The sequence below is a fragment of the Mya arenaria genome, chromosome 3 (assembly GCF_026914265.1).
Source record: "Mya arenaria isolate MELC-2E11 chromosome 3, ASM2691426v1".
Taxonomy (NCBI): Eukaryota; Metazoa; Mollusca; class Bivalvia; order Myida; family Myidae; genus Mya; species Mya arenaria.
Window position 1 is genome coordinate 53,813,836 of NC_069124.1, and position 17,852 is coordinate 53,831,687.

The 17,852-nt window shown below is 35.5% G+C and overlaps 2 protein-coding genes across 5 annotated transcripts; both read left to right on the plus strand.

The window, feature by feature from the left end:
• Positions 1 to 1,241: 1,241 nt before the first annotated feature.
• LOC128227634 (uncharacterized) lies at positions 1,242 to 4,771 on the plus strand. Of its 2 annotated transcripts, XM_052938348.1 has the most exons (6): positions 1,242 to 1,399; positions 1,683 to 2,500; positions 3,193 to 3,388; positions 3,527 to 3,607; positions 3,758 to 3,847; positions 4,176 to 4,769. In XM_052938348.1, exons 2-6 carry the CDS (start codon positions 1,905 to 1,907, stop codon positions 4,467 to 4,469), a joined length of 1,257 nt encoding a protein of 418 aa, XP_052794308.1. In that variant the 5' UTR covers positions 1,242 to 1,399; positions 1,683 to 1,904; the 3' UTR covers positions 4,470 to 4,769. The 2 variants fall into 2 exon arrangements, with proteins under 2 accessions (XP_052794308.1, XP_052794309.1); XM_052938349.1 differs by lacking the exon at positions 3,527 to 3,607 and having other exon boundaries at positions 4,176 to 4,771.
• A 6,538-nt stretch (positions 4,772 to 11,309) lies between these two features.
• On the plus strand, positions 11,310 to 14,697 carry LOC128227639 (uncharacterized). Of its 3 annotated transcripts, none has more exons than XM_052938358.1 (6): positions 11,310 to 11,808; positions 12,164 to 13,006; positions 13,199 to 13,394; positions 13,536 to 13,616; positions 13,814 to 13,903; positions 14,265 to 14,697. In XM_052938358.1, exons 2-6 carry the CDS (start codon positions 12,270 to 12,272, stop codon positions 14,559 to 14,561), a joined length of 1,401 nt encoding a protein of 466 aa, XP_052794318.1. In that variant the 5' UTR covers positions 11,310 to 11,808; positions 12,164 to 12,269; the 3' UTR covers positions 14,562 to 14,697. The 3 variants fall into 3 exon arrangements, with proteins under 3 accessions (XP_052794318.1, XP_052794320.1, XP_052794319.1); XM_052938360.1 differs by lacking the exon at positions 11,310 to 11,808 and adding an exon at positions 11,832 to 11,856; XM_052938359.1 differs by lacking the exon at positions 11,310 to 11,808 and adding an exon at positions 11,886 to 12,004.
• Positions 14,698 to 17,852: the final 3,155 nt, after the last annotated feature.

Consider the following 17,852-nt stretch of genomic DNA (forward strand, 5'->3'; position numbering starts at 1 on the left):
ATGCTTACAGCAATCCACAGACACAACGTCATTATACATATCATGGACCGCATGGTCCTTCTAGCAACGAGCCATGGGTTTTTCGAAAGTCAACAAAAGCAATATAGAACGGTTTCGTGTCATTCATAGACATGTAAAACAAAAACTGCGTCGGATGTCACACGTTTTGATTTAAATCTAAATTGAACGTCTGAATGTTTAACCTTAGCATTAGCATTTTCTGTACAACGCTCGTTCAAAACTGAGGTGAATTACATCCGCAGAAAGCATATCAGCGATTTACGGTGTAATTTGTAAGGTTTACTGCAGGTCCTTTCATTGGTAGTTGAATTATGACTCCGATTGGCCAGTTTTCTGGATAAACATATTTATGACTATTGTCCAAACGGATTATCAATCCATGTTGCTTTATTGCATTTTCGCTCCGAACTTTCCGAAGTGTTTTTCGGGATTTTAGTTCATTTTAGAGGTGCAATGATTTCACTTTCATTAAATTCGTCTAAAAATCCTTTTATATCAGCTTCATCATTAATTAATCCTGTAAAGTTGTTTAGAATGTTGTAAATTTATTTTTATTACCGCATTTCATTCGTCAACTTTTCTATTCCTGCTTTTTTTGCTTTTCTTGACTAGAAATTTATATTGACTTTTGTATTGTTGAAATTCACATTTAGAATTGCCATTTATCTTGAATTATATCTTTCCACTGTCTGCTTATATACGGTTCGTGTACTCCGAAAACCCCGACAGTCCGCCTCAAAACAGTGTTTGTGCTCGGTTCCTCATCACTAAAGACTTGCAGTAGGTTATATTTCGTTTAAAGCACTCGTATTATTGTTCTTGATGCGATTATAACACTCAAGCTGTATAATTTGTCGTCGAAACTGATGTTATCATCGCTCAATAATTATTATTTTGTTTAGCTCACCTGCGACGTCACCGCGGAAACAAACGAGTTCCATTTTCCTAATTACCATCTAGTAACTACACTACTAACAGGTCTATTTCACTTTGCGCATTATGCGTTCTATGTAAATTTGTTCGTTATCGTCTTGGGCACTTGATATACCATTCGTAATGTAAACTATGATGAATCGAAGTTCAGAAGTGTCATGCGATAACTCAGGTTTCAAATAAATCACATGTATCAACCTGCGTTCTTTATGATATTGGTTTCGGCTTCACGGCGTGACAGTGATATGCAGAACTCACGTGGTTTTGAATCAGGAAGTAAATTCTACAAACTATCATACAACTAATATTATTGTTAAAATGTATTATTATCAGTATTACTCATCCTCATGCGATATATCACGTGTCTTTTAGAAGATAAATTTAGAGATGATAATGTGTTTTATTAAGTGAGTGTGTTTGAAACTACGGGCCTCGACGACTAATAGTAAGTAGAAATTAAAGCACATTAATTTTAATAACAATAAGTGTACCTTCTGTTTTAATAAGCCTTTTGTGTCTTAATATTTGTGGTCAACATATTTTGGTCGATGTTGATATATATTATAGATCCCAGTTGTAGGGTATTTTAGACACTTGTATCAATGTTTATAATCTTTTACTTGTTGTGTTTAATCTTTTACCAACTCCATGTGGAAATATGAGCACTAAATGATAACCTGACGCGAAAAAAAAGAACATTTTATTACGTGTTTTGTCCTTTTTTGCAGACCTAAGTACTTCATTGAATACGCCACGGACTGCTCCTAAATACTTTGAGTAAAATTAATCAATCTCGGCGACACATTGTGAATTTCAATCCACTTTAATTCGCAGTTGTAATCTCTTAAAATTCCTTAATACTATCTTACATAGATTTGAGTTCAGATCTCAAAATAAAACGAACACAATTCAGTCATATCATTTTACTCCGAACAACAGACTGCTCAATCATGAGGAAATATTTGACAAGACATACTCTCCGACTGGTTTTAAGTTTAAACAATGACACACTTGAAAATAAAATTGAACAGTTGGCAGAAGAATTGAAAGCTATGAAAGGGCAGTTTCAGGGACACGATGAAAGAAATTCCCGATGTCCGTGTAATGATAGGATAGTGTTGCTTGAGACATATCCGGCAGCTTACAAAACTAGGGGTGAAAAGGATCCAACTGAATTGGATATTTTGGATGTGGAATGTGGTCTTGAAAACCAAAACGGGTTTGAGGTACACCATGTGAAACAAACCAATAGTGAAAATTCAAACATTGAAAAATTAATGCTTGAACTCAGTCAACTAAAAACAGTACTAAAATGTTTGATGGAACAAAATGATACCTATAAACAAGAGATAAAAGAACTGAAAACTCATGTCGAACAAGAAGGGCTTAAAAAGCGTACCCGAACTGAAATGCAGGAGCGGAAAATAGAACAATCGGAAAGAAGACAACCCTTCCATATATCAGATGGAATCTTTCAGAAAAAGCTACAAGATGCAAACCTTGAGTTACTAGATTTGAAACAGGAGTTGGAGGACACGAAAACGAGGTAATGAATAGGGTTAAAATGTGTATACCTGTTAACATAAACGTTTAACGTTAAAACAGTAAAAGTGTTTACGGGGGGGGGGGGGGGGGGTCAGAATATAAAAAAGGATAGTTTATGTCATTTGTATTCCACCCTAATGAATTTGTATTACATTTCATAATAATACACATAGGAAATTACGGGGACAAGCCCATTTATCAAATTGTTAAGGCAACAACCCTGTTTAGAGGTACCCTGACAGATTTGAAGAAACTCGGAACGAGAGACACACGCGTACAAACAACGAAAACAACACTCACTACATGCATTAAATTGGTGGGGTTAACGCTTTTAAACGGTCATTGAAAGAAATCAAGTGCGAGGTTATAGCCATACAAACTAGATCATGCCCCTATAGACTCGTGATCCAGTGATCTGACAGAACCAAGGTGGTAATCCAATCATTTAACAGTATAGCAATTTTGATGCGTCATGTGAAGTATGATTTTGGTGTTTGTGTTTGTGTATGTGATATTTATACGTTTGTGTCTCTAGTTCATTGCCGTTTGGATCTTTGTCATGTGCCTATAAACAGGGTATCTTTTTGAATTTTCGACTAATGGGCGTTCCCTGTTTTTCATTGTATTATATAAAAATGTCAGGTATTGCAGATATTGGAGACATGGGACCATCACTCTTATATTATGTTTTAGACTAAGTAAGCTGATGGGAGAAAAACTGACAGACAAAAATCCAAACATTGCTGATCTTAGTGACAAAAACCGTCCAACAAAACTTGCTGAGAGATATTCGGAACTTTATGACAGTCAGTGGACAGATGCATTTGATTGTCTCAACAACTGGCATGATGAGGCAACGACCATTAAACACCTCTCTGATATTCTGAAGGTAATCTGTAAATCTGCTTTATTTCAAACAAAAACATAAAAAAATGTATATTTAAAGAAAAATATATACATTGGTATTTATTTTTTAATATATAGTGTGTTGGCCTAAACTCAACATATTTTAAATGATTATTTTCAGAATGCAATGAGGTTTTGCTCGTTAGAGGCTCAGAATCAGATGAAAACGCTACAAAAACAGCTCATGTTTTCAGCAAGTGTTGTATGTAAATGTATAGTTCAAAGGAATTTAAATTTGTCGAGATGTTGTTTGTAGAAAAAGATGAAATGTGCTGTTTGTACCGTTGACAAATTAAAGATGTGTTTAACAATTTTAAAACATGTCATATAAAATCATTTTATCTGTTTGTAGCCAGACTGCAAGATGCCCAGGACAATTATCAAAAGTCTCCAGGACTGTCGCAAGTCACTTGGAGAACAAACTGGACGTGCCGTGTTTCAGGTAGGGAAGACGAGAATATGACACTAAGCTCTATTTTGTAAAACGCATTCAGAATCAGAAAAAATACACAAACTGAGATGGGGGGTTTTCACCATGAGTTATGTTCTTTTCAACGATGGATATGTAATAATGACTGTCTGAGTTGCCTTGCGGGTCTCTGTTGCCGATGTGGCATTTAAGAAGATCACAATATTCATTTTGTCCGTTTCCTTGTCTTTTTAGTTCCCATTGTATTTTGAAATTCGACTCGATAACTTGACATAAATTGTAGTCCGGACAAATGCTCATACTCAAATATATTTTCCATACGCATGTGATTTACCTCCAGAAATACGTGGAAAGTTTACAAAACGGAGCACCAACTTGCATGGAACTCAAAGTGCTGCCCTATCTGCAAGAGTGCATTCAATTGAGTTGGTTGATGTGTATCCAGGATCCTCCGGTCGTTTTAAGCCCTGATGTCACACATGGGGCAAATTTCGACACTGACTTCTACAAGGCATACACCAAGAGTGGTCCCCTCGTTGACTATGTGGTCTGGCCAGCCCTGTGTCTCCATGAGAAAGGTCCACTGCTCTGCAAGGGCATTGCACAGGGATCTGGCGGGAAGAAAGAGGTGTGATAAATGCATACTACAAATGTGGCATATTATGGTTACTGCAAACCGATAATTCCACGTGTAAAAACTGTGTGACGTGGAATGGAATTAGTTTCAATACAGTATTTGTTTTATCACAATAAATTGAATTATCCATTTTAAATGATAAATCTTTATGACGTCCAAAATGCATGTTACCATTCGCTGGGTAAAGATAATATCCGGTTAAGTTCATACTTGTAATAAATATGATAGCAGGGTTTGCTTTCATGACATAAAAAGATGATTACATGTCCTTGTCCAAGATTTTATATAAGCATTATGTCGTTAGTCAATGTGAAATGCAATAAATTAAATTTAAAAGAATAAGGACAAATTCCCCATTTTGGTTCTCGGTTTTCAGGGGCCTCTTAAGGAACATAAACTTCATTCTTAATGCCAACATTGGTGTATGTCACTTCATCCTTAATGCCAACAAGAGTGTATGTCACTTCATCCTTAATGCCGACAAGGGTGTATGTCACTTCATTCTTAATGCCAACAAGGGTGTATGTCACTTCATCCTTAATGCCAACAAGGGTGTACGTCACTTCATCCTTAAAGCCAACAAGGGTGTTTGTCACTTCAACCTTAATGCCAACAATGGAGTATCTTACTTCAGCCTTAATGCCAACAAGGGTGTTTTTCACTTCAACATTAATGCCAACAAGCGTGTTTTTCACTTCAACATTAATGCCAACAAGGGTGTTTGTCACTTCATCCTTAATGCCAACAAGTGTGTTTGTCACTTTAACCTTAATGCAAACAATGGAGTATCTTACTTCAGCCTTAATGCCAAAGAGGGTGTATGTGATTGTCACTTCAGCCTTAATGCCAACAAGAGTGTTTTTCACTTCAAGATTAATGCCAACAAGGGTGTATGTCAATTCAGCTTTAATGCCAATATGGGTGTTTGTTACTTCATCCTTAATACCATCAAGGGTGTATGTCACTTTAACCTGAATGCCAGCAAGGGTGTTTGTCACTCCAGCCTTAATGCCAAAAAGTGTGTATGTCACTTCAGCCTTAATGCCAACAAGGTAGAATGTCTAAAGTAAGCGAAAATGTCAAAAATAATACGGCGTTATTTTGCTTATGCAATTCATTGATCCAATAAGTAAGACAAATGGTGATTTTAGTATTCGTCGAACCGAATACAACTATGTAGCAGGATTTGGTCTGGTCACGATGCCGAAATATACACTGAAACAACAATCTCTAATAATGATTATGTTTTGATGTCTGTGTAGTGTTGTGTCTTGTAATGAAATGCGTCTTTTATAAAGAGGTTGTTGACATGGCTACTTGTGACCTAAAAACGTATATTGGTTTAAGTGTACGCTACTGGGCTTGTCTCTGGAGTTTTCATTGTTTAATTATTGTTCATATAAAGTCAAACCACGCTATATCGAAGTCGTTTGGACCTTCGGAAATACTTCGGGAAAACGAATATTCGATATAACTGAAATACAGAAAGTGTATAACTTAACCTAAAAAAAAATCAAAAATGTATAATGCGATATTAAACGAATGTATTCACATGGAGCGACAGAAGACATGGAATATAACGACTAAGTTTTTTGCTAGATCTCATTAATAAGATATCACAGTCCAATATATGTACCGATTTTGTCACTTAGGCTTATATAATAATTACAGTGCTTGGTCTCTTTTGTTCTAATTGGCGTGTTTGAAGCTATACATAATTTATCCGTACGCTACTTATCCCACGCTAACAGTCCTGCCTCCTCGTCACCGTTTGATATAAGAATGAATAGATAAGCAAAATCAAAGAAACTTCTTCATGTGATAGACAGGTATCTCTCTTATTAGGCGTTTCTTGTTGTTGTTTTTCCTTATGCGAAATATGTAAATGAAATTATGAAATTCATCAATTCAGAACGGAGTTATCTTAAAACCTGTATTATACAAAAGATAAAAACAAAACATAAATATAAGAATGCAACTACAAAATTGCCTACTGTTGTAATTATAACTGATAGAAGTGCGTTTCTTCACTCTTTAGAAATGTTGTAAAACACTTCTTATCTTGTATGTGTATGTTCCTGGTGTGTAGCAGCACGATTAAGCATATTGTCGTACCACAGGATCTCCTTTTTTATTTTTCAATCTTGTACATGAAAATATGAGCTTTCAGTCTTGACAGGTTAAACATCCGTCTTTGTATTCTGTATTACATGACGCCTGTGGTGGAGGGGGATTGTCGACGAGCCAAGTCGACTCCAGTCAAAACTCCAGTCTTCGCTCTGCCTCGATAATAATAAAAAGATGTACGCCGATGTCACTATATATTTACGAGAACTTCTCCTGAGCTTTACAGTTCAGCAGTTGCATTCATATCATTTTGTTCTAAATTATCAGACGAGTATTAAACAAGAGTTCGATGATTGTCCCTGAACGCTCACATAATTTTGACCCCCAGCGTCACCATTTTAACAAAAACAGAAAAGTTTTTGTGCAGTCACAACTATTTACAGATTGATTTAGTATTTCAGGGGTGGCGGCCGGGGGGGGTGGCGGCCGGGGGGGGTAAATCTTAATTGATTAAGGTGATCTGAACTTCCGGACTGTGCATAAACAAAAAAAATAGTTTTATGGAACTGCTTCCATTATTATTGACATTACAAAACAGGCATTTCTCCGAATGCCAAAGCTGCGCGTTTCTATCAGACGCTACTTCAAACTGGGTTAATTTTTTCTAGTGTTGGTATGATATAAAAAATAGTCATCGGTAAAATATTGCAATGTGAACGTTACTTGTTTAACTGATAAACAAGCAGGTACATCTTAGTTTATTTGCAAACATTAGAATTAATCAAATTATTATATAGTTTCGAATACAAGTAGCTTTTAAAGGGACCCCACTGTGAAAAGCAAATACTCCTTGCGATTTTGGGTTTGTTTACCTTTGTATGTATACTAGTATACATGTATATGAAGCGAAAATCATTCGTACTCAACTTTGTTTTGATTCGTACCATAATCCTGGGAGTGTCATTGGCTCCAGCATAAACACATTAGTCCGTAATTAACATGACGAACTAAATAAAGTAAACATAACTTACGAGGCATAAGGTATGATCCTCAATGCAAATATAGTTTGATTAATAGTTGGGTCATTTGTAATTCCATTTAGTTAAGATTGCCTCTGTTAACGTTTGTAGACTTATCAAATGTACGACAAACGAGAAATTATTCTATGTCGGACGGCGATATACCATTTTCCCCTTTATGTTTTGTATTCAGTTTGCATTTTATAATGTATGCTTCAAAAAACATTTCGATGTAGCTTCTTATTAATTAATCGATTCATATTTCTTCACTTACCGACTACGGCGATGTTCATTAAATATGCAAAAAGGTAAAAATGCTTCAGTGACAAATCGGCTTCATGACCTATTATTTATGTGCTTTATCAGATATTATGACTGAACGGTTTCATGGCCTATTATATATGTGCTTAATCAGATAATATGAATGATCGGCTACTTGACCAATTACCTATGTGCTTAATCTGATATTATGACTGAACGGCTCCATGACCTATTGTCTAAATCCTTAATCAGATAATATGAATGATCGGCTCCTTGGCCAATGATCTATGTGCTTAATCAGATAATATGAATGATCGGCTCCTTGACCAATGATCTATGTGCTTAATCTGATATTATGAATGATCGGCTCCTTGACCAATGATCTATGTGCTTAATCAGATAATGTGAATGATCGGCTCCTTGACCAATGATATATGTGCTTTATCAGATAATGTGAATGATCGGCTCCTTGACCAATGATCTATTTGCTTAATCAGATAATGTGAATGATCGGCTCCTTGACCAATGATCTATGTGCTTTATCAGATAATGTGAATGATCGGCTCCTTGACCAATGATCTATTTGCTTAATCAGATAATGTGAATGATCGGCTCCTTGACCAATGATCTATGTATGTAACTAGTGTTAATGAAGGGAAAATAATTCGTACTCAACCTTGTTTTCATTCGTACCATAAACCCGTGAGTTTAATTGGTTCGGTATTTTATTATGTATGACAACCTTAACGAAGTAAACATGATGACGTGGCCTACGGTATGATCCTTAATGCAAATATAGTTTGATTTATAGTTAGGCTATTTGTAATTACATTTAGTGAAGATTGCCTCCAGTAGTAGTAGTAGTAGTAGTTTTAGTGGTGGTGGTGGTGGTGGTGGTGGTGGTGGTAGTGGTAGTAGTGGTAATAGTGGTAGTAGTGGTAGTAGTGGTAGTAGTACTGGTAGTACTGGTAGTAGTGGTAGTAGTGGTAGTAGTGGTAGTAGTGGTAGTAGTAGTGGTGGTGATGGTGGTGGTGGTGGTGGTGGTGGTGGTAGTAGTAGTAGAAGTAGTAGTAGTGGTGGTGGTAGTGGTAGTTGTAGTGGTAGTGGTAGAGGTGGTGGTGGTGATAGTGGTAGTGGTGGTGGTGATGGTGGTGGTAGTAGTAGTAGTGGTGGTGGTGGTGGTGGTGGTGATAGTGGTAGTGGTGGTGGTGGTGGTGGTGGTGATAGTGGTAGTGGTGGTGGTGGTGGTGGTGGTAGTAGTGGTAGTGGTAGTGGAAGTGGTAGTAGTAAAAGTAGTGGTAGTGGTAGTAGTAATAGTAGTAGTAGTTGTAGTTGTAGTTGTAGTGGTAGTGGTGGTGGTGATAGTGGTAGTGGTGGTGGTGATGTTGGTGGTAGTAGTGGTAGTGGTAGTGGTAGTAGTAATAGTAGTAGTAGTAGTAGTAGTAGTAGTAGTAGTAGTAGTAGTAGTAGTAGTAGTAGTGGTAGTGGTAGTGGTAGTGGTAGTGGTGGTGGTGGTGGTGGTGGTGGTGGTAGTGGTAGTAGTGGTAGTAGTGGTAGTACTGGTAGTAGTGGTAGTAGTGGTAGTAGTGGTAGTAGTAGTGGTGGTGATGGTGGTGGTGGTGGTGGTGGTAGTAGTAGTAAAAGTAGTAGTAGTGGTGGTGGTAGTGGTAGTTGTAGTGGTAATGGTAGTGGTGGTGGAGATAGTGGTAGTGGTGGTGGTGGTGGTGGTGATAGTAGTAGTGGTGGTGGTGGTGGTGGTGATAGTGGTAGTGGTGGTGGTGGTGGTGGTGGTGGTGGTGGTGGTGGTAGTAGTGGTAGTGGTAGTGGTAGTAGTAATAGTAGTGGTAGTGGTAGTAGTAATAGTTGTAGTAGTTGTAGTCGTAGTGGTAGTGGTAGTGATGGTGATGGTGATGGTAGTAGTAATAATTTAATTTATTTTTATTATGATTATTATTATGATTATTATTATTATTATTATTATTATTATTATTATTATTATTATTATTATTATTATTATTATTAATATTATTATTAGTAGTAGTATTAGTATTAGTATTATTATTAAAATTCAATACACAAAATTGTTACAACCAGATCACGACGTCTATGTACTTAAAGGCAAACTAAGATCAACAGTTTGTTTTAAATAAATAACTTACGTTTCGCGTCTGGAGCCAGTTAGATAATAATTATATACTTTTGTATTTTAGCTTGATTATGCAGACAGAAGAAAGCTGATATTCACCGTCGAGTCCGTTTCCTGGGCCTAAACCAGTTTTGCCCTATATTTTATAGGTCATGAGAAAGTACCCCTGGTAGGGATCGACCCCACAACATCTTTGGTGTGAGGCTCTCTCTCACTTTGTCCACTCAGCGTATTAGTTCCTATTTTCATTCGGTATTTTGCAAAGAAAGTAATCGGAACTTAGCCAGAACAAACATTTTGGAATATTAATGGGATATATATTTGGACAATAATTATGAGCTGGGACAAACCCAAACCCGTCAACATGACATATATTTTCCTTCGCGAAATCGCAGTCTTCACCAATGAAAAACTATATATATATATAATTATATATATATATATATATATAGAGAGAGAGAGAGAGAGAGAGAGAGAGAGAGAGAGAGAGAGAGAGAGAGAGAGAGAGAAATGCCTTATAGAAATAAGGCAATGTACGCCTTTACTTTGCCTTGAGATAACAAATCTTCAAATTGGATTAGTATAATTAAAGGACATGAACTTTCACAATAGAATTTAACTTCAATATTAATCATTTTAACAATAAGTTTATATTATATATATATATTTCCAAGATTGATATTAAATGTGGCAATTTTATCAACGCACGTAGCATACGATCGGTTTTTCGAATTAAAGATTCCCAATCGGAACATCTCGGTCATTATACAACAGAATTGACGACTATCCTGAAAGCTTGCCGGAGATGGCCGAAACTTTACGATTGAATACGCCCGAGTGTTTTTACTATCTATTGAGAAAAAGAGTTTTATATGCAGTTCAGGCAAAATGTTTGTTTTTGCAAGTAAAACTTTTAATTCAAATATTCACGCACACTTAATAACTAACTGAAATTCTTGATTATACATAATATTATGTCGTTCTATTGCATTTTGTTCTGATGAAGTTGGGTAATTGTAAATTTTTGATGTTATAAATGATTAAATCTGAAAAACTTATAATATTGTAGTCAGAATCGAATACTGGTTTACCACAGACGACCTGCTTCGTTCTTAAACGGGTGCCGTCATGTATGAACTACATAATAGATATATATATCCGGTGTAAAGAATCATTTTTTGTACCAAAGGTAGTAAACTGAAGACAAAACTACAGCCTTTACTTTAAGAATTGTGCTTATTTTAATGATATGCAGTATTAAATATCCGCACCGCACTGAACGTATCAAATAAATATCATATAACGTTATCATCACGCGTGTATCGTGTGTTATTCCTTTCATGTATTCCGTGTTGTAATTATTTACAGATACGTTTGGTTTCACCGAGGTTTATGGTCAAATAGCTGATTCAGAACGTGTGTATATGCACACACAGGAACGATATCGTAAAGGATCTTAAATAGGGACATTAAATGTGGACATTTAGTTAACAATGAGATGTGGCAAATAATTAATAACAGGAAGTAAATCATTGCAAATATCCACGAAACACTCAGATACTGGATAATTTGATTGTTTCTGTTTCATGACAGTCTTGTTTAACTATTCCTAGTATTGCTTGCAGTATTAGGTCCTTACGTACGATAACAGCTGTTGAATCATTGAGTCTTATAAAGGAAATTTTACGATTTGTAATGACTATAATATCTGATAATCACATGATTTGGTCGACGTGTATTTTTATCAAGGGTATGACGTTATAAACAAATATAGTTATTATTCACTTGAGTGACTCAAACATTTGTTCGACAGTGAATATAAAGGATTAGATCACGAAAGAAGGTACTGTAAATATACATATACTGTAAAACTTGCCTTGTCATTTAAATGGTATAAAAATTAAAAAAAAAAATTTGCTGTTTGTAGCAAACATTTATAATTAAAGCTTATAGTTACTAGTTCATTTTTCGTAAAATTTCCTTATATCTTTAAACAGACAAATGGAATTTAATAAAATACCAGTTGCTATTTACAACAGGTTAGATTTTATTCAACTCAGACTGCACATCAATCCCCTGAAATAACATGTGTATTTTAAACAAGTTATCGTTTAAATGACATGCAGTGGATGACCAAAATCACCGTAGTAGAATAAGAATTAAATATATTAACTGTTTTGTTGCGTTTAATTTTTCAGATCAATACTATTCCTCAGTCAGTCAATATTAAAGGAAGACAAAGACGAGTAACAGAAAGAAATTCATATTTGTTATAACAATTGTGTTAGAAAAAACCCTTGAACCATGAGGAGATACTGCTTAAGATTAAAGCCTAGGCCAGAATCAAATAGTGATTCAGACATAGACACGGACTCAGATGAGTATGGAATTTGCTGTTCTCACGAAAGAGAACTCCAAAGGAGTCGAGAAGAAATCAAAGAACTAGAACATAAGCTTAAACATCTTGAGACGGTAAACATACTGGAAGTGGAACTTGGCAAGAAAAATGCTGATAAGCGTTGTTCCAAATTGTCCTGTCAAGGGGTCGGGAAGTTTCAGAAAGAAAAAACATATGTTGTGGATACCAAGAAAGGGACAATTGAGTGTATGAATAACTCGCAAAATAATGGTTTGAGCTATAAAGTTGCTGTCCGGGACATTCTAAGTGTAGCATTACAAATGCCTGATAATCATAATGAAGACTTTGATATAACACATTCAGACGCGGACCATCAAAATGAAGCGTTAACTGAAACAGAAAATACAACCGTGCTGGAGCAGAAAGCAGAAATAAACAGGTTGATAAAAGAAAATGATCTTTATAAACAAAATATACAAAAACTGAACGGTCAGATTGAAGAGGAAAAGCTTGAACAGCATAACTTAATTCGAGTGTATGAGGGGATGATTGAGGAATTGAAATCAAAACCATTCAACAATTCAGATAATATCTCGCAAGAAAAGATCTTAAAAGGACAGCTAGAAGATGCAGAACACGAAATACGAGAAATAAAACTGGAGTTGGACGAGACAAAAACCAGGTAATATAATATGTCGAAAAAACGTGTGCAGTCAAATGAGATTTGTAGTGAAAAAAATGAGATAATAGTTAAGCCATTCAATTGAATGACCCATGGTTTAATGATATGATTAACAGACGTATCATAGTTCAATTTCGCAGATAGTGCAATAATAATGATTGAATACATTTTCCTGTATTTAAACATTTCTAGACTAAGTAAGCTGTTGGGTCAGAAACTAACAGACAAAAATCCAAACATTGCTGATCTTAGTGACAAAAACCGTCCAACAAACCTTGCTGAGAGATATTCGGAACTGTATGACAATCAGTGGACAGATGCATTTGATTGTCTCAACAAATGGCATGATGAGGCAACGACCATTAAACAACTTTCGGATATTCTGAAGGTATTATTTAAATCAGCTAAACTTTTTACCAATCAAATCATAAAAAGTATATATTTCAGATGTTAAGATTGGTAAAAAATGAATTCGTTGGCCGATCATTAAAGGATATGGAATAACCTTATTTATTTTTTATTTTTTTAGAATGCCATGGATTTTTGCTCGTTCGAGTCCAAGATTCAGATGAAACAGCTACAGGAATGTCTGTCGTTTTCAACGAAAAGTGTATGTGTTTGAAAGCAATTCAAATAAAAATGTCAACATGAAAAAAGAATCACGTGTATAAACTTCTTTCAAGTTAGATATATAATTAATCCAAATTTTGTGAAAAGAAAAGAGAGAAGTTGTATTGTTCTCGTTTGTAAGATACGTTTATCAGTTGCAAAATGTGTCATATAATATATTTTCTTCTGTATTTGTAGTCAGACTGTCAGATACCTGGGACAATAATCAAAAGCCTCAAGGACTGTCGCAAGTCACTTGGAGAACCAACTGGCCATGCTGTGTATCAGGTAGGAGGGGTGTGATACTCAGCTCAATCTGTGAAAGCGAACTATGAAAGAGAACACAACATTAACTCACACTAGTTTTTTCTTCGCGTTTATTATGCCTTTTTAAAAAGATGTACCTAGATATTTAAATTGTGTTTGTTTAAGTTTCTCTTTTTGATAGTCCTCTGTCTGAAGCGATTTCAAAATTAGCTATTAATCAAGGAACGGTTTGCTTTGGCTGCTGGTTTGTCCATGAAGTTTCTTTTGCATTTTGAATAATTCGATCTGATGAAATAATCTGTTATTAGTAGTCCGGATAACAAAGAGAACAAGAATGGTTCTAATCAATTAGATTTTCAAATCACATGTAATTTACATTCAGAAATACGTGGAACATTTGCAACAATCAGCACCAGAATGCATGGATCTCCAAGTTCTGCCCTATCTACAAGAATGCATTCAATTGAGTTGGTTGATGTGTATCCAGGATCCGCCTGTCGTTTTAAGCCCTGTTGGTACACATGGCTCAAGGTTCGACACTGATGTTTACAAGGCGTACACCAAATGTGGTCCCATCGTTGACTATGTCGTCTGGCCAGCTCTTTGTCTCCATGAGAGAGGTCCATTGCTTTGCAAAGGAATCGCACAGGGATATGGCGGGAAGAAAACAGCGATATAAATGCAGTTAGCGATTGGTTCACTGCCTTTGACATCCTCTTATAATGTTTGAACTATAACAATTACTTTGGTATTTTTGGTTATAAATTTAATTATACCAATATTATAGCCTGCAAAATCATTGCATATGAACTTGATTTTTATTTAGTTATTAGTTTATCAGAATGAATGTTCGTGTGGAAACCATTTTCTCCCACCCCAGATAAGTAGATCCATTAATTTAACCATGCTACGGGCGAAGATAAAATGCCCGTCTGGAACTTCTTTTAGTGGTCACCACATTGTAATTACCTCCCTTGTTGAAGACTGTCGTCTGTAGAGCATCATGGAAATCTTGTCTTGTGGCAATATTTAGAACGCTAGTTTATTATTTCTCGCTTCAAATGTCACCAGAAAACAGTTTTTACGCACCTTTCAAGAAATAATGCTTCACTCTTCTTAGAACTATTTAAAGACCGATCAGACCATTAACACACTCTGGATCACTGCGCGAATATCCATGACAACCACGAATTATCGCATATCCGTACGCAATTATTTTCACTCGGTAAACCTCGTTTCCGCAAAACACTCTATGCTCGGGTCGGAATGAACCTATCTTACACTCTCGACCATGGAAGATACTTATAATCTTCTCATGTCCTAATTTTACTGATCAAAGAAAACTTATGCTAAACTTTGTGGAAGATTTGACTGACAGAATGCCTCACGATTTATTATAAGGTAAAACTACATTGGCAGAGGAAACAAAATAAGACCATGTTCGATGCAGTTTACCTGTTTATTCAAACGTCAACAAGATTTGGTGTGTAAGCTTATTTATACTCGCACTCGGGCCTTGCTCATTCGGCGAGTGCTCCGTTAAGATTGTTAATCATTTTAGGCTTTTTTGGAGCATAGTGCACAGACAGAATGTAACCCTGGTTAGAGCTACCCTAGTTCTTTAGCGTGTACCAGTGTAAAGCACTGTCTCACGGGACCCCCATTTTACGTCCCTTCCGGAAGAAGATTAGTATGTTTTAGTGATGCGACGGGGAATCGAACCTGCGACCCCTGGATTGATGGTCAAGTGTGTTACCACTAGACCACGGATCCACCACCAACAAGATTCGATAGCCAGTGATTAGCCACATTCAGCCACATTCAAATTATAATAAATATCTCCCACACCCATAATTGTCTCTCTTAATCTCAAAGCTCAGTGGAAGATTTGGCACTGGAAGTATATTAATTTTACCTTCTTCCTCTTAAGATTTCTCAATCAATTCTCGAACAGAATCAACGATTTTTGTATTCGATTATTTGATTTATTAAAGTAAACTAAGTTCACTTCAATTTTTAATAAACCAAATTTGTTCAACTGTAAACTGTTAACTTTTTAAGATATATATGTTTCTCTCTGATCTTCTGTAGGTTGTACACATTTCTGTGTATATGTTTGTCTTTATGTCATACACTGATGAATACAATTATATGAAAGTTCGCCCAGTGTAATTAAATAAGCATGGAAATGCATACAATGCCTAAACAAAGTGTACTGGTATTGTATAAGAGTTTCTACAGTGTGTTTAAATATATTCTCATTTTGTTGTTACAAGTTGGCTAGCTATTGATTTAAATATTGTTTAAATTTGATTTGAAAACACGAATATTTTCTTTCTTTTATCACTGCAGAATAAATTGGTGTTTACGTTTGTAAAATTTTCAGCTTTATGGGTTAGTCGCATATATACTATCTAACATGATCATGTAACGATCCGAGCATTGCTTGTTTTACGACTTTGATATATTGATAAATTGTCGACTTTAAATACTAGGACTTTCAAAAATTCAACTTTCAAGTTTAAATGAGTAAATAATGCTGATACGTGTTTAAATTTAAAAGAAAAGCGAACAGGTTGAATATGGCCTCTTAAACACGTCCCCTTTACCAAACTGAATGTTATCTAAAAACCATTTTGACCCTATGTCTCCAATGGACAATACATTCGCTGAAGTACCGAGTTAGAATCTTGCTGATTACAATCGTGTATATTACATATCGTATAGCACTTTGCATGCGGACGAGTGCACACTTTAGGTTGATGCAAATAATAATAATATTATAATAATGCATTATCATCTTTAACTCATTTGACTTTAAATGACCAAAACTAAAACAAACATATGATTTGTGCACCGATAAAAAAGGCAATATTTTTTAATTAATAGCTACGTGGCCATATATTAAAAAGGGCCAAAATATCGCTATTTTTCTGAACACAAATCATATACTTTTTGGTATTGAGTTTAACAAAATAATGCATTAAGAAATGCTATATAGTGCGCCTTTAAATGTTAAATAAATATTCCATGGGCGTTTAGCGTAAAGACACTGAAAATTAATTGCAGTTGTTGACCTGTATGTAATGCGACACAGCAGAACAAATCTACCTGCTTTACCTTGGAGGGAATGACACTCAATACCACGAAACCATTAAACGTTTCAAGACCAGAAAGTAATATATATAATAAAAATTAATTTATAAGTTTTCAAGACGTTTACAATGAATATAAACATTCAATGAGCAAAGATGCTATGCTAAGTTCTAAATCGTCGTTCAAGCTGTTTTTAAATGTAACGTTTTCATGCACAAACCAGTCAAATAGAGCTGAAACGTCTTCGTATATTTGCAAGTGACATTGGTTTTGGCTCGGGAGACTCCCAAAATAAATCTCAATATCTTTTTTTCTACATACAAAGCACATGCTTACATATCAATATGCCTAAAGGATTAGGATTAAATCCTCCCTTTTGAGTACGCGGTTTTCGGAGACGTAATAACGATTATGGACGTAGGCTCAAAGCCGACGAGGATGAATGTTTATATTAAGTGAGTACGTAAAGATTGATACGGTTCAATGTATATAGGTCCTATAAGAAAGACAACTGAAGTTTTAGTATCCAGAAGTCCAAATACAGTTATCGAACCAGAATTCAATTTAACATGACATCGTGATTAAAACAGTCATTTCCTGATCAAAATAGACAAATAAACCAGACACCGTAGGCCTTACACGTACTTCAACACATAACAAAACATACACCAATTATAAGTATTATAGGCTTGTAATTGGCAGTAAATATCAAACAGTTAAATGCAAAATATATGCTTAGTAAATTGTTCCGGATGGTAGTCAACGCCATCATCACAGGTAGGGGCCATAATCCAGATTAAGAAAATAATCCAGAATAATACCGTCATGGAGACATTCACCTGAAAAACGACACAGATCTTATGATGTAGTAGCG